Here is a 21,927-nt window from a genome sequence, read left to right on the forward strand (position 1 = left end):
GCCTGGTCTACAGAGAGTGTTGGCAGCCACCTTGAGCTACATAATGGGACCTGGTCTCAACAGAATCTAGGCGAGGAAACTGGAGCAATGGCTCAGGAGTTAGGAGCACTTGCTGCTCTTGCAGAGGACCTGAGTTCTGTCACCAGCACCCACATGGTGGCTCACAGCCACCGCTTCAGGGGATCTGAAGCCCTCTTCCAGCCTCCATATGCGTGTGTGCACATACACATAACTAAACATATATATACGTATATATGTATATACACACACACATACACACACGCGCACACTAATCTGAAAGGGAAGAAAATGAAAAGAATTACATTTGCCTTTCTGGGCATACCCTGAAGAGTTGGAAGGAGGCTCCTGCGTGGCCTATACATGCATGTTCCCAGCAACATGATTTACCAAAACCAAAATAGGGTCGAAGCCCAGGTATCCGTGAACAGGTGAACCATGACTTGCTACACACGGGTATGATGAAGTACTGTTCACCTTCAAGGACAAGCTGACAGCTGCTACAGCCCGGACGCACTTGTAGAAGAACATTGTGCTAAGATATACGTCAGTGGGGGTGGGGAGGCAGGCTGTGTTACTTTTCTGAAGTCCTTAGTACTTTGTAGAGATAGATGAGGCAGGTGTGGACCCCCGGCACTTGGGAGGTGAAGGCAGAAGGATTAGGAGTTGAATGAAGTTAACTGCATAGTAAGTTTGAGGCCAGCCTGGGCTACATCAGACCCTGCCTCAAAAATAATCATAGAAGGGCCGGAGAGATGGCTCAGCGGTTAAGACTGCTTAGTGTAGCCAGGCACAGTGGCACATGCCTTTAATCCCAGCACTTGCCAGGCAGAAGCAGGTGGATCTCCGAGTTTGAGCCAGCCTGGTCTACATAGTGAGTTCCAATACAGCCAGGACTACATTGTAAGAACCTGACTCATACCAAAAAAAAGGGGGGGGGGAATACTATACCAAAAGTAAAGCTTTAATCCCAGCTATTCAGGAGACAAAGGCAGGGAGATCTCTGTGAAGCCAGCCTGGTCTACAAAGAGAGTTTCAGGACAGCCAGGGCTCTTATACAGAGAAACCCTGTCTTGAAAAACAAAGAAACAAAAACCAAAACAAATAAACAAGAAACCCTTAATGCTCCTGGAAAGGGCCTGAATTCAGTTCCCCGCCTTCCAAAGGGCTACTCACAACTGCCTGTAACTCCAGCTTGGGGGATCTGATGCCCTCTTCTGGTCTTATGGGCACAGACACTCATAAACATACATGTATATATACATAGGAATAAAAAAAATCTTTACAAAAGAGATACTAAAAATAGTAATAGTGTTACTATTCTTGTCTATGTAATAGCCAGGGGCTGGAGGAGGGGCTCAGAGTTATTGCTAAGGGTATTGTGTTTCAGTTCTGCAAGATGAAGGAGTTCTGGAGACAGGTGGCCTTCATGGGTACACAACAGTGACTGTCCCTTCTGCCACAGGACTGTGCGGAGAGTTAAGATGGTACAGTACAGATTCTAGATGCCTTACCACAGTTTTAAAAAGTATTTTTAAAAAGGCCTGTCATTCCAACTGCACAGGAGGCTGAGGCAGGAGGATGGTAGATTGAAGGCCAGACCGGGTAACTTAGTAAGACTCAGTGGTAGAGCACCTGCCTAGAATCCCCCAGTGAGGGGCTGGGGTGTGGCTCAGTGGTAGAGCCCCTGCCTAGAATCCCCCAGTGAGGGGCTGGGGCGTGACTCAGTGTAGAAAACCTGCCTAGAATCCCCCAGTGAGGGGCTGGGGCGTGACTCAGTGTAGAAAACCTGCCTAGAATCCCTAGTGAGGGGCTGGAGTATGACTGGGTGTTGAAAATTTGACTATAATTCCTCACCTTGTGGGGGCATGTCTTGATAGGGGAGAGCTTACGTAGAAAAAAGCAAGAGGGAGAATTTTCATAGTCTGGACCTAAGATGCTTTCCTCCTGCCCTTGGACATCAGGACTCCAGGATGTTCAGTCTCTAGATCCCAACACCTGAAACAATGGCCCCTCAGGTTCTCAAGCCTTCAGCTGGGACTGGCAGTTAAACCATCAGCCTCTGCCCATGGGTCTAGACTGAAGATGGGACTTTTAAGTACCATGGTCACTAATAACATACTGATAATACAGTAATGTGTCATAGTTCTCTAACATCTCATCTAGATGGATGATAAATAGACTGATGATCAGTCCATGGGTGAATGATAAGTAGGTAGGTGGATAAATAATTGATAAGGTAGATAGATGACACATCTATCCATGGACACACAGATTCATTAATTATGTTGGTTAATTATTCAGAAATTAAGTCTACCTATTGAGTACAGCTGTGGTTTTTTAATGTAGCCCAGGCTGGTCCCAAATCAGAATGTAGCTGTGGATGACCTTGAACTTCTGATCTTCCTGTCTTGACCTTCCAAGTGTAGGGATTACAGGGGTGCACCACCACGTCTAATTTATTGCTAAGCAAGCCCTGTGCCGACTAAGCCAGGTCTGCAGCCAGAGTGTACTTTTTTTTTCCTAGCGAATACAGAACCGTGCTTATCTGAGTCTGAAATGTTCCTGGAAGGTCACGTGATAAAGGTTGACTGCCAGCTGCCAGGGCTTTGGGGTAGCAGTTGGATCATGAGGGTTCTGACGTTAACAGTGCATTGATCCATGGATAGACTCAGAATTTATTTATTTATTTATTTATTTATTTATTTATTTATTTATTTATTTATTTATTTTGGTTTTTCGAGACAGGGTTTCCCTGTAGTTTCTAGAGCCTGTCCTGGAACTAGCTCTTGTAGACCAGGCTGGCCTCGAACTCAGAGATCCGCCTGCCTCTGCCTCCTGAGTGCTGGGATTAAAGGCGTGTGCCACCACCGCCCGGCTTTTTTTTTTTTTTTGTTTTTGTTTTTCAAGACAGGGTGGAATTTATTTTTTAATGAGGCTAAAGACTTGTGAGGCTTTCATACATGTATACGGTGTGTCGTAATCAGAACCACCGGCACTCATCTCTTCTCCCATTTGGTCTCCCATTTCCTCCTTCTCCACACCAGCCCCCCAACTTCATGTTCTCTTTTGTTATTTTTTTTTATCCTACTTAAAATAACAAAATAAGCCCCACTGCGGTGGTGCATGCCTTTAATCCCAGCACTCAGGAGGCAGAGGCAGGCGGATCTTCATGAGTTCGAGGCCAGCCTGGTCTAAAAAGTGAGTTCCAGGACAGCCAGGGCTGTTATGCAGAGAAACCCTGTCTTGAAAAACGAAACAAAAGAATAAAATAACAAAAATAATTACAAAAGCTAGGTGTGGTGACTCGTACCAGGAAGGGAGAGAAAAGGAGGGGAGGGGAGAAGAGAAAAGAAAAGAGAAAAAAGCATTTTGACCAAGCAGAGAGCACCATCTTGGGACTGGTGCTAAGTGCTGGGAGGGTGGAATCTTAAATGTCCGTTTATCCTTCTAGCCACCTCTCCCCTCACATTTTACTGGGGTATGAATGCCAGTGCCAGAGGCTGAACTGCGTGTCTCCTCCCTAAGGACCACTAGCCACCCAGAGAAGGTCCAAGAGAAAGAGCTGAGAACCGCGGGGAGCTGGAGAGATGGCTCAGCAGTTCCAAGCCCCTGCTGCTCTTACAGAGAACCCTGGTTGGGTTCCCAGCACCATGTCAAATGACGCATGCAACCTCCTGTAACTCCAGCTCTGGGGGATCTGATGCCCCCTTCTGGCCTCTGTGTGCACCTGCACTCATTTGTACATACATACAGACAGGCACATATGTACATATTTTAAAAAAGAATTTACAGGAAAAAAAAAGCATAAAACCACAGCTTCCTCCTGGGGAGCATCCCGTGTTCCCTAGTGAAGTGTAGCTATCACACAGGGAGCCTCAGCGAACAGTCAAGACACTGGGATCATAGTCATGCGCCCGCCTCACCCAGGCCCAGGCTCCTTAAATTAATGCAGTTCTCTGAAGCTAGGCACTTGCTTGCTCCCAGGGATGTGGGGACACTGGGCATGGCCATAAAGTTCCTCATTGGACAGCTTGCTAGGGGCCTGCAGTGACCAGAAGAGCTCAGACTTCAGGAAAGGACACTGTCTCCACACGCCAGCCTGCCTCCACCCATGGTGCTTTGCTGTTGTCTTGTTTGGTGCTTGGTGAGACAGTAGCCTAGGCTTTATCATGAACTCATGGCAGTCCTCCTGCCTCAGCTCCCACGTGATGGGATTACAAGCCTAAGATCATCACGCTGAGTTTTATATAATGCTGGGTATAGAACCTAGGACTTTGTGCATGCTGGGCAAACACTCTACCCCCTGGGAGGCCAGAGGTTAACTGTGACTGCTGTTCCTCAGGCCCTGTCCACCTTATTTTTTGAGATAGGGTCTCTCCCTAATTTAAAACTCACCAAATAGCCTAAGCTGACTGGACAGCTGACTGGCCCCAGGCTTCCCCTGCTGGAATTACAAGTCAGAATGACACACTTGACCCTTTCGCATGGGTTCCGGAGTCATACTCAGCCCCTGTCCTTCTGCCCAGCCTTCCACCAAGTGAGTTTAGATCTCAGTGGGGCAGTCAGGTGGATAGCTAGTGCTTTATAAGCTTGAAGCAACATTTAACTTTTAAAAAAAAAAAAAAAAGCCAGGCGATGGTGGCGCACGCCTTTAATCCCAGCACTCGGGAGGCAGAGGCAGGTGGATCTCTGTGAGTTCGAGACCAGTCTGGTCTACAGAGCTAGTTCTAGGACAGGCTCCAAAGCCACAGAGAAACCCTGTCTTGGAAAAATAAAATAAAATAAAATAAAAATAAAGGACTGATCACATAGGGTCTCTAAAAGCCAGGAGAGGATACATCGCCATGGAAAGGGACGGGTCTCCCATCCATAGGTCCATGCAAGTGGAGGCTGCCAACATGACCTCGCAGTCTCGCCCCTTTCCTCCGTCTCCTACTGCCCTGTCAGGATGATACCAGGAAGTCCCTCCTCTTTCCTGAGACAGGGTCTCGCCATGTCGCTCAGATTGGCGTTCAACTCGGGACCCTCCTGCCTCAGCCTCCTGAGTCCTGAGTATCTAGGCTTACGTTGTCCCATCTAGACTTCTGCTGGGTGTGTCTGTGTGTGGTGTGTCAGTGTGGTGTGTGGTGCACACGTGTGTGTGCAGGTGCTGTGCCTTGCACTTCCGCAGAAGGTGTCTCAGGACCCTGAGTGTCTTCCCCTATCGGTCTCCATCTTGTTGCCTTGAGATAGGGTCTCTTACTGAACAGCAAGCTCCTGGGATCTGCCAGCTGGCTTTTTACATGGGTGCTGGGCGCTCACACTCAGGTCCTTGAGCTCTTAACCCACGATGCCCTCTCTTTCGTCTTCTGAGGTCTCAGCAGGGACCCTGTGATAAACTATGCCGCTAATTAAATGAACGCTTTCACTTCTCTTCCTTCCGTTCTGTGTGTCTGGTCCACACCTCTCCAAAGAAGGCTTTTCTGGGAGACACTGCCTCCCGCTCACCCACCCTGTCTGCCTTCTGGCTGCAGGTATGTTTCCCAGACAGGGCTTAGCCTAGCCCAGGTTTGGGGACTTGTGGCCCAGGATGCCCTGGGGAGAGGCCCTGGTGAGGGCCTCTCTCTGCTGGGTGAAAGAAGCAGAGAGTAAACAGATCGAATTTCCAGAGGCAGCCAGGCCATCCACCCAGGCGTCCACGCTGATTGAAGACAGGAATGTGTTCTCAGAGGTGACTCAGCTCCTGGGCCCCTGATCCAGGCTGCCCTGGGCTTTGGCTTTGCCTGGGTGGTTGGCTCCAGCCGGGCCCAAAGGGAACAGCAGTAGAATTTTGAAGACCAACTGACTTGTATGACTACATGTCAACCCCCTAAGGGCAAGGGAGCACAGCAGAGGAGGCCTGCTGCAGGCTGGGTGATCTCCCAGGTTCACTGTGGAACAGGCAGTGTGAGAGGGTGACTCGGAGACATTTGTGTGGAACCTGGCCTAGAGGCTGAGGCAGGAGGATCTCAAGTTGCAGGCCGGCCTGTGCTACACAGAAGAAAGGAAGAAGTCAGGGAGGGAAGAGAAAGGAGAAAGGGAGAAAGAAAGGAAGGAAAGGGGAAAGGAAGGGGTGTGGAGGGAGAAGGAAGTCAAGGGAAGATGGAGGGAGGGAGGGAGGAGGTAAAAATGCAGCATTTCAATTGACAGCAACAATCAGCTAGGGAAAGGCAAATATGGAAAGAACAGCTGGACCTGGACCTGGGGGAACCCGAGGATGGTAGAGGGAGAGACCAAGGCTAGCAAGGCCCCCAGGGTGCTCCAGAGCTGTCTCCTACTGGGAACAGAAGACAGTGGCCATTGTCAAGAAGGTGGAGACTGTAGGAAACTCAGGGTTTCTGGAATGGCTCTGGTCAGCTGGATAGGGAACCAATCACACAGGTCAAGGGCAGGATAATAGGACGTCAGTCTTCGGATGTGGACCGTGGAGGTCATTGGTGAGATTAACCCGGTGGAGCAAAGCTAACTGCCATCCAGCTGGCAAGGGTTTTGGGCTTGTGACCTGAGGAAGAGATGCGGATGAAGGGCAATCCTTTGGAGGATGGAAGACACCTGAGCCTAGAGAAGTGGCTGAGAGGGTTTGCTGTTGGTGCAGAGGACCCCACTTCAGTTCCCAGTACCCCTGTGGGCCAGCACACTACTGCCTACAGCTCTAGCTTTAGGGGATCTAACACCCCCTTCTAAACCCTGTGGTCACCTGCATTCACGTGCACAGACCCACACACATACACACAAATTATAAATAAGATCAATCTTTTTTTGTTTTTACTGAAGAGGCTGGAGACGTAGCTCGGGGGTGAAGAGCACTTGCTGCTCTTTGAGAGGACGCAGGTTCTGTTCCCAGCACCCACAGAGTGGTTTGCAGCCATCCATGACTCCAGCTCCAGGAGATCTGATGCCCTCTTCTGACTTCCGTGGGCACCAGGTGCTCATGGGCTACACATACGCATGTAGACAAAACACTCACACACATAAAATAACTCTTCCAATTCCTTTTTTTTTAATAATTGGAGGAAACTTGAGCCCTAGGAAGGAAAGAGCCAAGGATGAAGAATGTGGTGGGGAAAGAGGAGCTTGAAGAACACAGAAAGGAGTCACAGTTCGTGAAAGAAGCCATTCTTCCTTCCCCCCCCCCCCCCCCGCCCCCAACAGAGTTTCTTTGTGTAGCTTTGGAGCCTGTCCTGGAACTAGCTCTTGTAGACCAGGTTGTCCTCTAACTCGGAGACCTACCTGCTTCTGCATCCTGAGTACTTGGGATTAAAGGCATGCACCACCACCACCTGGCTGAAAGTGATTCTTAAAAGCCGAACTGCAACCTGATGGTGGTGAAACACACCTTTAATCCCAACACTCAGGAGGCAGAGGCAGGTGAATCTCTGAGTTCGAGGTTAGCCTGGTCTACAGAGTTTCAGGATAGCCAGGGTTGAGGGAGGGAGGAAGAGAGAGAGAGAGAGAGAGAGAGAGAGAGAGAGAGAGAGAGAGAGAGAGAGAGAGAGAGAGAGAGAGAGAGAGAGAGAGAGGAAACAAACTGTCTCAAAAGCCAAACTGCACATAGTTTCAGGGTTTTGAAAAGGACCTGAGTAGATTCCTATATCATAGAAATTAAGGTGCTTGGTGAGCTGGATAGGGAGAAATAGGCCTTGGAAAGGAAGGAAGTGGAGTCAAGTGTCAGGGAGGGGATGTCTAGGCTGGAGGAATAGTGAAGGTTATCTAAACATGAGGCTGGACACGGGCCACCAAGGACAGACAGCTAAAAGAACATGGCCATCAACAGGGAGTCTGAGTGGCATTGACCCAGAGAACAGGGCACTTGTGTTACTAGGCAACCAGTCAACAGCCTCAGGCAACACCCGAGCTGGGCCCTCCAGGGAATGTCCTTTGCAGTTAATAGTGTCTGGGATGTGGGGAGACGGCCACAGGACCACAGATTGCTTCATGGGCAAGGGTTGACTTCCTCTGTTCTTCTCTTCCTGTGTTGACAGAAAGTTGGGCATCCTTCGGAGGATGGATGGGTTGCTATGCAGAGCAAGGAACATGGGAAATTCACTGGGTCTCAAGTCCCATCAGGAGAGGGAAGAAGAATTTCACAGCTTTTGTCCAAACTCAGTACAAGGAAAGAAAGGAATAGACACAGCTAGGGGTGTGGCTTACACAGCATTAGAGCTCTTACCTAGAATCCCCCAGTGAGGGGCTGGGGTGTGGCTCAGTGGTAGAGCTCCTGCCTAGAATCCCCCAGTGAGGGGCTGAGGATGTAGCTCAGTGGTAGAGGAGCACCTACCTAGAAACCCCCAGTGAGGGGCTGGGGTGTGGCTCAGTGGTAGAGGAGCACCTTCCTAGAATCCCCCAGTGAGGGGCTGGGGTGTGGCTCAGTGGTAGAGCACCTGTCTAGAACCCCCAAGTGAGGGGCTGGGGTGTAGCTCAGTGGTAGAGCCCCTGCCTAGAATCCCCCAGTGAGGGGCTGGGGTGTGGCTCAGTGGTAGAGCCCCTGCCTAGAATCCCCCAGTGAGGGGCTGGGGTGTGGCTCAGTGGTAGAGCCCCTGCCTAGAATCCCCAGTGAGGGGCTGGGGTGTGAGTCACAGAGGAGGCTGACACAGAAGGGTCAGAAGTTGAAGGACTGGAACATGCCTGGCACTTGCTGGTTCCAGGCTGGCCCAGAATGGTTACTCACAGTGTAACCCCGTCTGGTTGAAATGTACAGCAATCCTTCATGGCACCGGATGTCAAGTGTGCTCTACCAGATACCAGGCTGGCACTGCATAATGATCAAGGGAGTTCTTCATCGTACACACTGTGTGCAGGGTCCCTGTCACATTGTAATGCATGGTCAGCCCGAACCCCGCCCCCACTGTCTTCCAGTCCCCTTATGGATAGCTTCACACTGGAATACCATCGGCGAGGAGCATCTCTTAGCAAAGGAAAATGGCTGCTGGCTGGTACCCTGCCCTGTGCCCCAGGTGCTAGTCATAGGGCTAGTGAGGTGGCTCAGTGGGAAAAGGGACTAGCCACCAAACCTGATGACCTGAGTTCAATCCCACGTGATGCGAAGAAAGAACCAACTCCCACAGATTGTCCTGAGAGGTCTATGCACACAGTCTGGCACACCCAAAAACTCAATACATAAGTAAATAAATAAATGTTTAAAAAATACATTACAGTGAATAGCATCACCCACCTTAATAACAGCTACGGTTGTGGTGGACCACATGTGTATGCACACACAAAGAACAAAAGAAAGGAAGACGTGGTACGCATAATCCTAGTCCTCAGGAAGCTGGAGCAGGGGAATTGCTTCCAGTTCCAGGCTATCCTGGTCCCTTTGTGCAATCATGAGGGCCTAGCACCCAGGTATAGCCTGAAATGCCCTGTAGTTGGGAGGGGGAGGGGGTTGGGTGGAGAGACAGGAGAGACAGATATCACTGGGGCTTGCTGGCTGCCAGCTAAGCAACAGAGCAAGCTCCAAGTTCTAGAGAGACCCTGCCACAAAGGAATAAGGGGGAGGAGGACACTCAACATATAGGCACACACATTAGCGCGCATGAGTGCATGCATGTGTGTATCACACAAACACATATACAAACAGTAAAGGGAAGGAAACATCTGTATATCCTAGAGGTTCCTTCCAATGCTGTGATGCTTTAATACAGTTCCTCATGTTGTGGTCACACACACACACACCGCTAACCGTAAGATTATTTCATTGGCTACTTCATTATGAATTGTAATAATTATCTAGTATGCAGGATATCTGATATGCCATGACCCCCGAGGTTGAGAGCTGCTGTCCTGGAGGGTCAGGTGGAGTGAAGTTCACAGACATGGGGCACGTGGTGACCAGTGAGAGCAGCAGGTCCCTCCGTCTCCTCTGTCCTAAAGGCGCTCTCTGAGGCGGTATGCAGGATGAATTGAGATGGACGTCCAGCAGCTGGCTGGCCCCCTGGGACATGTCACTTCAACAACTTATTTATTTATACCTCGTGTCCACAGAGGCCCTAGTTGCTGTCTGCTGGTGTTTATGGCCTCCAGACCAATGTGTCCAGTCTATTTCTGGAGTGTCCCTACAGCTTTGAGGGTGACTTGCCCATTCCTGTATACCAGGCGCTCTCTCTCTCTCTCTCTCTCTCTCTCAGGCAGCTGGGAGGCCCATCCCTCCCGGCATGCACCTGTTTGAGCCATCTAGAAGCTGGAAGCTTCAAGGCTCTCTCTCTGAGGATGTGGGGCCCCTATGAAGGAATACCCCTCCTAGAGTATTGATTGCCACTTACAAGGTGACGGTTTAGTGTTGTTACTCTTTGAGGCAGTTACATAATTATAAAATGGCCAGGCGGTGGTGGTGCACATCTTTAATCCCAGCACTTGGGAAGCAAGAGCAAGTGGATCTCTGAGTTCGAGGCCAGCCTGGTCTACTGAGTGAGCTCCAGGACAGCCAAGGTGACACCGAGAAACCCTATCTCTAAAAGAGTTACAGGTTGGCTAGGAAACAGGCATGGATAGAGATGTCACCAAGGAAACGAAGAGGGCTGACGGGATGGTTCAGTGGGTAAAAGGGGCCTGTGGCTAAGTCTGCCAGCCTGAGCTCAACCCACAGAACACACATGGTGGAAGGAGAGAACCTCCTCCTTTAACTTGTCCTCTGACCTCCCAACGTGCACCACAGCCTGCTCACGTTTGCAGACACAGGTGAAAAGGGGAGGAGCTAGAGCTGAGTGTGTGTTAGTGACTCATCAGAAAAATTAACAACACAAGAAGTGTGTGTCACCTGGCCCCAAACAGGCATCCTCTTGAAGATCGAGTTTGTTGGCTGGTTGTTCAGTTTCGGGATTTTATTTATAAGGATGCACACGAATGTGCCTGGCTGAGGTTCATGCACACCACAGGGAGGTCAGAGGGAGCTGGGTCTGCTGGAACTGGAGTTGCAGGCAGTTGTGAGCCTCTTGATACGGATGCTTGGAACCAAACCCAAGCCCTCTACAAGAGCAGTAAGTGCGGTTGATCACAGCCGTGTCTTCAGCCCCTTGAAAATCAGGTTTGTGACATGCCATTCATACACAGCAAATGCTGCTCTTTTAGCCGGCTGTGGTGGTGCACATCTGTAATCCCAGCCCTTAGTGGGTGGAGGACTGGGACATGTAGGTCAGCCTTACAACGTGAGTGATGAATGAATTGGAGGCCGGCCTGGACTGTGTTAAAAAAAAAAAAGTCCCCTTTTTAGTGGACAGTTCTTTGGGTTTGATAGAGATGTAGGATTTTGCAGCCGCCACTATATACCAGAGAGTACACAGGGAACCTGATGATGTCACTTATTGGTCGAGCATTTGCATAGAATCCCCCAGTGAGGGGCTGGGGTGTGGCTCAGTGGTAGAGCCCCTGCCTAGAATCCCCCAGTGAGGGGCTGGGGTGTGGCTCAGTGGTAGAGCCCCTGCCTAGAATCCCCCAGTGAGGGGCTGGGGTGTGGCTCAGTGGTAGAGCACCTGTGGCTCAGCAGGGGACCTTCCCAGACTAACCAGATGTTCCTGTGTCTTTCTGCTCAGGTGCAAGTTCTTCAGTCTGACGGAGACCCCCGAGGACTACACCATCATCGTGGATGAGGAAGGTTTCCTTGGTAAGTGTCTCCCATCCCAAAGCGGGCCACCTGCCCACCTCCTTATTTCTTTTTCTGTTTTCTTTGTTGTTCAAAAAAAATGGGAGAGGGAATCTGTTTGGGGTGTTTTGTTTTGTCTTTTGGAGATTTGGAGTTTGGTGGTGATGGCTTTTTTTTGTTAGCTTTTTACATGTATTGGTTTGTTGTGTGTCTATGTGTGTGCACACACAAGGCAGAACATGGGTGTGGAGGTCAGAGGGCAGCCTGTGGAAGTCAGTTCTACCCTTCCATGTGGGCTCTAGGTGTTACCCTAAGATCCTCAGGCTTGGTGCCAGCACGTTTACCTGCTGAGCTATCTCGCTGGCATTTGTTTGTTTGTTTTGTTTGTTTCTGAGATAAGGTCCCAATATAGCTCTGGCTAACCCAAACTTATGGTCCTCCTCTATAGCCTCCCAAATGCTGGAATTATAGAAATGTGACATCATACCTAATTTTTTCCCATTTCTCTTTTTTTTCTTTAATGTTTTTCGGGCAAAATCATTTTTATGTGTTTAGTTAATGTGCGTGCGTGAGTGTGTGTGTGTGTGTGTGTGTGTGTGAGAATATATGTATGTGTACTGTGTGCATGCAGAAACCTGTGGAGGTCAAAAGAAGGCATCAGATCCTCTGAAACTGGACTTACTGGCTACCATGGGGATGCTGGAAACCAAAACCAGGTCCTCTGCAAGAGCAGTAAGTACTCTTAACCGTGTAGCTGAAGATGGCCTTGAATTTCTGACCCTCCTAGTCTCTAGTGCTTACGTTATACGTGTGTGCCACCACACCTGGTTTATGCCGCACTTGGGGCGAAATCCCTGCTAGGCCAGCACTCTACAATATCCCTTGTCCCTCAGTGGTTGAGGGGGGCTGTTCAATCACCTCGAAATGAAGCTTTCCACCCATTAGCAGTTTCCACCTCTCCTCCCAAAAACTTGATGCCTACTTCCTTGTTGGAGCAGTTTATTGACAAGCCAGGTGTGGTGGCACATACCTGTAATCTCATTACGTGCGGGGAAGAGACAGGCAGATCTCTGTGAGTTCAGGACCAGCCTGGTCTACGAGAGTGAGTTCTAGGCCAGCCACAGCTACACAGTGAGAGACCCTGTCTCAAAATAACAACAAAAATTAATGCCGTGCATTAAGCTTTACTTGATTATTTAGTCATTTATCTTTGCACCTCCAGAGGTGATTGTCAGTGCTGTGCCCGCGGTAGACATGAGGTATGCTGCTGAGCCACACCCCCAAACCCAGTGTCCAGCTTTACATTGATTTTTCCCCCCAGAGGCTCTCTGCAAATGGAAATGCATTTATTTTGTTCTTTCATGCACCACCGTATTGATGACAGGGCAGAGGGAGCCACTGAATTTTCTCACAGGTATTGGAGTTCTGGAAAAACTCAGAGGCAGCCAATCTTCAGAAGCCTGTGGAGAGAGACAGGAGGGGAGGCACAGGTCTGTAACCCCAGCATCTAAGAGACTGAGTAGGAAGACCAGTACTTCAGAGCGAGCCTGAGTTACAGTGGAAGACCTTGTGTTCAAGCCCTGTCTTAGTCAGGGTTTCTGTTGCTGTGAAGAGACACCATGACCACAGCCACTCTTATCAAGGAATACATTTAACTAGGCTGGCTTACAGTTCAAAGGTTTAGTCTGCTGTTATCATGGTGGGAAGCATGGCAGTGTGCAGCCAGACACAGTGCTGGAGAAGGAGCTGAGAGTTCTGCATCTTGATCTGCAGGCAGCAGAAGTAACTATGAGTCACACTGAGCATAGTTTGAGTATGAGAAACTTGAAAGCCCACCCCCACTGTGACACACTTCCGCCAACCATGTCATACTTACTACAATATAGCCACACCTCCTAAGTGTGAGTCCCTATGGGGACCATCTTGTTTCAAAGCACTATAAGCCCAAAGGGCTGGGGATCTGATTCAGTGACAGAGCACCTGCCTAGAATCCCCCAGTGAGGGGCTGGGGTGTGGCTCAGTGGTAGAGCCCCTGCCTAGAATCCCTCAGTGAGGGGCTGGGGTTATGGCTCAGTGGTAGAGCTGTTGCCCATATTCAAAGCCCAAAGTTCCATTCCCAACAAAAGTATAAAATCATGACTTGGAACTTGGATTTGCTTCACCTGCTAGTTCCTCATCTTCCCCCATGGAAAACCGTACTCCAGGGATATCTGCTCTGGGGGTGGTGGGGGAGAGGGGAATCAAACTTGTGTGTCTTGATTGAGATGGTATCTGCCACTAAAAGAGGAGGTTCTCGTCACCAGGCCCAACAGCCTTGCATTCAGCAGGAACCTCGGGATCATTCCAGTAGCCCACAGAGTAAAGATAAATGCATATTTTACAGATGAAGAATCAGCTGTTCATCAATGGAGAAAATACAAGGCTAGCCTGGGCTACATGAGACCTTGTCTCTAGACTAGAGGAATGTCTCAGGATTTGAGAGCACTTGCTCTTTCGGAGGACTTGAGTTCATTTCCCAACATCTGTATTAGGCAGCTCACAGCCATCTTTAATTCTGGCTCCTGAGGGTCTGACACCCTCTTCTGGACTCCGTGGGCACCTGCACATACGTGAACATACATACATAAAATTTTTAATGTTAAAAATATATAAATAGGGCTGTCTGGTGTCATTGTCACTCTGATATCTAAGGCATTAACCACTGAGCATGTGTGCCTACAAGCATACCAGAACCTTCCCAGAAATGGCTTAAGGTTGTGTTCCAAAGACAGGAAGCATTGTCTGTTTTGTTGTGGGACACATTGCAGTGTGACTACCGAGTCCCTTGCTGCCGTGTGGGTTTCACGACTTGCCATCAGCAGGAGGTGCAGTGGAGATCAGAGATGAGAAGGGTGACCACCTCACCAAGCTTTATTTCAGGATTTGCAGGCTCCCAGAAATCCCCAAGAGACAATAGGGGCTTCAGATGCCACCCCCCCCCCCCAGAAGCCCTTGGTTATTAAGTTTGGGCTCCTTAGGAAGTCTAAAAGCAAAAGGCTGTGGAAATGGACCAGTTGGTAATGTACTTGGCAAGCAAGTAAGAGGACCTGAGATCGAATCCCCTATATAAAGAAAGAAAGAAAAGGCCACTTGGTGATGGCATGACGCACGCCTTCAATCCCAGCAATTTGGAGGCAGAGACAGGTGGATCTTAGTGAGTTTAAGGCCAGCCTGGTCTACAAAGCAAGTTCTAGGACAGCCAGGGCTACACAGAGAAACCCTGTCTTTAAAAAAGAAAAAGAAAGGAAGGAAGGAAGTTGTGTTTTGTGCCTGTAACCCCACAGCTAGAGTTGCAGAGGCAGGAGGATTTCTGGTGCTCACTAGCCAGCCAGTCTGGTTCAGTGAGAGACCCTGTCTCAAAAAAGGGGGGAAGGGGGAGACAGGCAAGATGGCTCAGTGGGTAAGGGTGCCCACAACCAAGCCTGATAACTGTAGATGGAGCGGCGGGCTGTGTCCCGCCACCCAGCTAGCTTTACCCAAAATAATTACATGGAAACTGTATTCTTTTAAACACTGCCTGGCCCATTAGTTTCAGCCTCTTATTGGTTGATTCTCACATCTTCCTTTAACCCATATTTAGTAATCTGTGTAGCACCATGAGGTGGTCGCTTACCAGGAGAGATCTTAACCTGCGTCCATCTTGGAGAGGAGAAGCATGGTGACTGCTTGTGGCGACTGCCTGAAGCATCTGCCTCACTGCCTTCTACCCAGCATTCTGTTCTGTTTACTCCACCTACCTAATTTTCTGTCCTATTAAAGGACAGAGGCAGTTTCTTTATTAACCAATGAAAGTAACACATAGACACTCCTCCATCAGATAACCTGAGTTTCATCCCCACAGCCTACATGGTGGAAAGAAGAAGACTGGTTCTCACAGGTGGTTCTCTGACCTCAACATGTGTGCGATGGCACATAGACCTGCATACATACATACATACATACATACATACATACACACACATATATGCACACACACACACAGTAATAATAATGTTTTTAAAAGGTGAGAGCCATTAAGAAGACACCAACTAGACCTCTGACCTTCACATGATAGGTGTGCACACATACACATAGAAAAGAAATCCAGCACTGAGCCAAGGCAAGGTCTGGGCAGGGCCAGGGCTTGGGAATCTTGTTCCTGAAGAAACAGGTAGGAAAAACAGCCCACCTCCTGGGCAACAGATAGTCACAGAAGCCCAAGACGCAGGGATTACCCCTCCCCACTCTTCTTCCTATGAAGCTGCCTGCCTCTCCATTACTAGCTGGCTGACCACAGGCCCTTCTGAGTCAGCAGGATCAATGGTCTTCCCCTAGGCTGTGGTCACCATGGTGACTGAGCTAGGCAGATAGGATTCTGATAGACTTCACTCAGCATCCCCTCCTGAGCCATCTTTTCTGGAAGCTGGCCCGGCCCCCTCCCCCTCCTATTCTCTAACATTACTCCCAACCCCATCTCTTTGGGAACTTACTGCTTCTTCCTGTTGGCCCTTAAGACAGGGCTTGGATGGGTTTTTGTTGTTGTTGTTGTTTTGTTTTGTTTCCTAAGCTTTTTGAGACAGGGTTTCTCTAGGTAGCCTTGGCTGTCCTGGAACTCACTCTGTAGACCAGGCTGGCCCTGAACTCACAGAGATCCACCTACCTCTGCCTCTTGAGTGCTGGGTTTAAACTTGTGCACCACCACTTCCTGGATGACCTGAATTTGTTAAGTCCACTGAGTTTGAATCTTTTTTTTTAATTTGATTAGTTGGTTTATTTATTTATTTATGAGGCTCCATCCGATGTATCTCAAAGGCACCATCTGATATATATCACAGACTGGTAGCACCAAGGATGACCTTTGAGTTCCTGACCCTCCTGCCTCCACTTTCTGAGTGCTGAACCACAGGCATGCGCCAGCACTTCTGATTTTGTGCAGTGCTGGGGCTGGAGCCTGGGGCTTTCTGGATGCTAGAGAAGCACCCTGCCAAGCACTCTTATGTCTTCAACCCTCGTTTCTTTTTTCTTTTCTTTCTTTCTTTTTTTTTTTTTTTTTTGTTGGGTTGGTTTGATTTTTGTCTATTTCGGTTTTTTGTTGTTGCTTTGTCTTGTTTTTGGATTTGGAATTCGAGCTCATTTTGTAGCCCAGGCTAGCCTGGCATTCAAGCATCTTCTGCTTCTGCTAAGAAGCTGGGGTTACAGGTATTCAGTTCCCGCTACACTCTACCTGGCCTCATCTTTGAATCTTAGCCTGGTTGCTCCTGGTCTGGAGATAGTGGGCAAATTGCTGGTTCCTTTTAAGCATTTGTGTGGAGTGGACAGGCGTGCTTCCGCTACAGGGTCCTTGCGGGGTGCATAGCTTCACAGTCCACTTCTTGCCATATCTCCGTCCTGATTATGTGCCAGGAATGGGATGGCAGGAGGGGGGTCTTAGCAGGAGCCTGGGGTTTTATGAAGAATCCTGTAGTTGAGTGTCTGGGCTCATATCCATGGAGAAATGTATACGTGGTGTTGTATGATGTCTCCTGGGGAGATAGGAACAAACATGTCTTCACCCAAATAGGCCACCCACGGCAGGCCCAAGAAATGATTGCACCCAAGGCTGGCTTATTGAACAGTAATCTATTGGGGTATGTTCAGGAACACAGATGAGTTAAAGGCAGCTACGTCATGAAAAGCCCTCACCTGGGCGATGACTCCTGAAAGCTGCAGCCCTGGAGCTGTTTCAGGGGTTTTCTGAGTCTTGTGAGTTTCCTGAGCACTATGAGATTTGGGGTTTGGGTAGTTTTTATTTGTTTCGTTTTAACGAGACATGGTCTCACAATGTAGTCCTGGCTCTCTGGAACTTACTCTGTAGACCACCAGGCTGGCCTTGAATTCACAAAGATCCACCTGCCTCTGCCTCCCAAATGCTAGGATTAAAGGTCGGCGACACCATGCCCAGATCCTCCTTTTGTTGTTGACTTCCTATATTTTCCAGAGCCTTCCACCAGAAGGGAATGTTTCTGTTTAAAAATATAGCTACACTGGAGAGATGGCTCAGTAGTTAAGAACACTAGCTGCTCTTCCTGAGGTCCTGAGTTCAATTCCCAGAAACCACATTGTGACTCACAACCATCTATAGTGGGATCCGATGCCCTCTTCTGGCATAAAGGTGTAGATGCACGCACACACACACACACACACACACACACACACACACACACACACACTAAACATATATATAATAAAAATGCAGCTCCACAACAGTTGGATGTCTGTAACGCATGCCCTGTCTTATCTCCAAGGAGGACTCCTTGGAGCCTGACCCTGCTGGATGGGACTCAGGACTGTGCCATTCAGGCATCTGGATTCAAGATCTTTTTCCAGATTAAGTCAAGTATGCAGGTGTAACTAACATGCTAACAGCATACGACACACAGGAAGGTTGAGAGAAATAGGGATTCCTGGACTGGAGCTTTGTAGCGGGAGCTCCTTCCGCTCCTTCAGCCAATAGCCGCTGAGATACCAGCCCATTGGGGCGTGGTCTCTCTCTCTAAAAAAAAAAAAAAAAAAAAAAAAAAAAAGCAGCCACTTCCCTCCACTCCGGCTCTGCTTCCGGCGACTAGGCTCCCTTCCTGATTGCGCAGAGGGCTGTTGGCTGGGATGGTGATCTGTAAGTTTTTCCCTTTTAAATAAATAACCATTCTATTAATTATAATTCCAAACTGGTGTGGGGTTGTGACATACACCTTCAGAGCTTGGTTAGTAGAGTGCTTGCCTGGTGTGCATAAAGCCCCGGGTTCCCTGCCCAGCACTGCAGAAACCTGAGTGATGGCATAATGCCTGTCATCCCAGTGATCAAGAGGCAGAGGAGGCACAGGGATCCTTAACTACATAGCTAGTTTAAGGCCAGTCTTGTCCACCACCCCCCAAAAAAGGTGGGGGTGGTGAGTTGACTTGGTGGGTAAGGTTGCCTGCTGTGCAGACCTGGTGATCTGAATTCAGTCGTGTGAAAATAGAAGAAAACCAACTCCACACAGTTCTCCTCTGACCTCTACACACACACCTGGGCATGCACAGCCACTCGGGCTACACATGGTAATCATAAGTAAGGGGCTTAGAAGATGGCTCAGTAGTTAAAGAGTGCTTGCTGCTCTTGCAAAGGACCCAACTTTGGTTCCCTGTACCCATATTGCGTGGCTCATAACCCTCCGTTGTTCTGGTTCCCAGGGAGTCAGATGCCCTCTTCAGGCCTTCAAGGGTAACTGCATTCATATGTGCACACACAACATGCATACACATAATTAAAAACGAAATAAACTCTGGGGCTGGAGAGATGACTCGGCAGTTAAGAGCACTCACTGGCTGCTCTTCCAGAGGACCTGGGTTCCATTCCTAGCACCCACATGGCAGCTCACACCCATCTGTAACTAACTCCAGTCCCATGAAATCCCCCCTTCAGGGGATCTCCCCTTCTAAGGCAACAGACACAAATATGGTATATAGGCATACATGCAGGCAAACACCTGTACATGTTACAAATAAAAGTAGGTTTATTTTAAGCCGGGCAGTGGTGGCGCACGCCTTTAATCCCAGCACTCGGGAGGCAGAGGCAGGCGGATCTCTGTGAGTTCGAGGCCAGCCTGGTCTACAAGAGCTAGTTCCTGGACAGCCAGGGCTCTTACACAGAGAAAGCCTGTCTCAAAATAACAACAAGAAGAAGGAGTTCAGGGCTGGTGAGTTGGCTCAGACGTCAAGAGGACGGGGGTTGATTGCCAACACCCACATGGTTGTTTACATCTCTGACTCCAGCTCCAGTGAATCTAGCGCCCTCTTCTGGCCTCCATAGGCATCAGACACACGTGTGATACACAGACAAACGTGGACAATATGCACATAAAATAAAGCAATAAATCACAAAGATATTACCCACTCTCCTTTACAGTGGAGAACACTAAAGCTAGAGACAGATAAAACAACTTGGCACGTGCTTCAGGTCCCATTGAGTTACCTAGCATCATAAGCCATCCAGAATATCACCTGGTTAGCCTTCCCTAGAAAGGCTCTCCTGTTTGAGGACACTGGGGGCTGCAGATATGACTCAATAGTTAAAAGCACTTGCTTGCAGAGGACTTCTGTTTGCTCCCCAGCACCAAACGCCTGTAACTCCAGCTCCAGGGCATCCAGCGCCCTCTTCTGGCCTCCTCAGTAATTGCACTCATGTGCATAGAACCACACAGGACACACACACATGCACATACATTAATAAAAATGTTTTAATGAGGAAACAGGCCTAGAGACAGGCAAGACCATCTCTAGGGTCTCAGCCGATCCACACACATCTGCCTGCCTCTCCAACCAGGCCTGGCAAACACCCAGGCTCCAGGCAGTGACCAACATCATCATCTGTGTCCCTTGCTCCCTGCAGAGCTGCCCTCTTCTGAGCACCTGAGCGTGGCTGATGCCACCTGGCTGGCCCTGAATGTAGTGTCTGGCGGCGGCAGCTTCTCCAGCTCCCAGCCCATCGGTGTGACAAAGATCGCCAAGTCTGTCATCGCCCCGCTGGCTGACCAGAACATCTCCGTGTTTATGTTGTCCACCTATCAGACTGACTTCATCCTGGTGAGTCAAAGTTACGGCATGCACACTCCCATACAGTCAGAGACTGGCTGTGCACACTCCTAACCTTCTCCGTGTAACACGCGCGCCACTTCCAGCTCCCATACATCAGACTGGCTGTGCACACTCCTGTCTTCATGTAACACGCGCGCGCGCGCACACACACACACACACACACACTTCTCGCACTCTCCTCCTGTCCCATCTGCTCCTCTTCCCGCCCCGGCCTTGTGCACTACGGCAGGAGGTGGGATGAGCTGGGCCTCAGGGACTCTGCCTCCCGTCCTCAGGTGCGCGAGTGTGACCTGCCCTTCGTCACTCACACCTTGTCCTCGGAGTTCACCATTCTTCGGGTTGTCAATGGAGAAACGGTAGCGGCCGAGAATCTCAGTATCACCAATGGCTTTGTGAAGCCCAAGATGGGTAAGTTGGGGTAGAGGGGAGTGTCCCCAGCAGAAAGCCCGACTTTCAGAGTCCACCTGGTGTTCACCGGATTCCAGGAGGGGCAGCTAGCAGTGGCCAGAGATGGCTCACATCTCAGGCTAGCTTGTGGTATCAGGGTGGCTACCTATAGGAGGGACCATGGAGTAGAAGCGTAAGCACTGGGAGCTGAGCCAGATGGTGGCTGTTGGGAAGGACTTTCTCAGCAGCTGAGCAGCTTACACAGAAGCCCAAGGTTCTGAAGGGAAATTTAAGATCAGTGCAGTGTGTGCTGGGGGTTAAAAAAAGACCACATGGGCCACGGTGAAGAAAGTCTGAGGCTTGGTCCAACTCCTGTACACAAAAGCGCTACTCTGGCCTTAATACTTCTATCCTATGTTCTTTCAGTCAAGAGGCCAGTCATCCACCCGTTATCCAGCCCAAGCAACAGGTTCTGTGTCACCAGCCTGGACCCCGACACGCTGCCCGCCGTCGCCACGCTTCTCATGGATGTGATGTTCTACTCCAATGGGTAGGTGTTGGGGTAGGGAGTAGACATGGAGATACCACTCCATCCAGGAGCTCTGAGGGCAGAGACCTCATTTTACCCCTAAGTCCAGTCTGCAGGAGGAGACACCTTCTGCCCAGGAGCCTAATCTGAAGGGGAGACACAGATCTGCCCTAGAAACAAGTCTGAGGAAAGAGGGATGGTTCCACCTAGGAGCCTGGCTTATTCAGAGTTTCTGTTGCTGCATTAGAAACACCATGATCAAAAAGCAAGTCAGAGAGGAAAGGGTTTATCTGGCTTCTACTTTCATATTGCTGTTCATCATCAAAGGCCTTTAGGACAGCAATTCAAGCAGGGCAAGAACCTGGAGGCAGGAGCTGATGCAGAGGCTACGGAGGGGTGCTGTTTACTGGCTCGCTTCTCCTGCCTTGCTCAGCCTGCTTTCTTACAGAACGCAGGACCGGCAGTCCAGGGATGATACCACCCACCAAGGGCTGGTTTGGCTGGGCCCTCCCCCATTGATCACTAATTGAGAAAATGCCTTCAGCTGAATCTCATAGAGGCATTTCCTCGACTGAGGCTCCTTTCTCTCTGATGGCTCTAGCTTGTCTCGAGTTGACATTAAACTAGCCAATACAGAGCCCAGTCTGAGGAGAGAGGCACTGTTCTACCCAAGAACCCAGTCTAAAGGGGGAGACGTGTGTGTGCCTATCATCTAGCTCTTACGGTCTTCCAGCCTTGTCTCTCATAATGGATTCTGAGCCTT

At 49.5% G+C, this 21,927-nt stretch overlaps 1 protein-coding gene across 2 annotated transcripts in view; it reads left to right on the forward strand.

The window, feature by feature from the left end:
* The window catches only part of Castor2 (cytosolic arginine sensor for mTORC1 subunit 2), a 36,874-nt gene that overhangs the window by 12,333 nt on the left and 2,614 nt on the right, over window positions 1-21,927 (forward strand). For both annotated transcript variants that reach the window (XM_038346509.1, XM_038346510.1), the window contains exons 2-5: window positions 11,568-11,638; window positions 20,043-20,236; window positions 20,524-20,656; window positions 21,062-21,185. In XM_038346509.1, the coding sequence (XP_038202437.1) occupies window positions 11,568-11,638; window positions 20,043-20,236; window positions 20,524-20,656; window positions 21,062-21,185 (522 nt within the window). The remainder of the gene's footprint in view (window positions 1-11,567; window positions 11,639-20,042; window positions 20,237-20,523; window positions 20,657-21,061; window positions 21,186-21,927) is intronic.

The sequence above is a fragment of the Arvicola amphibius genome, chromosome 10 (genome assembly GCF_903992535.2).
Source record: "Arvicola amphibius chromosome 10, mArvAmp1.2, whole genome shotgun sequence".
NCBI lineage: Eukaryota > Metazoa > Chordata > Mammalia > Rodentia > Cricetidae > Arvicola > Arvicola amphibius.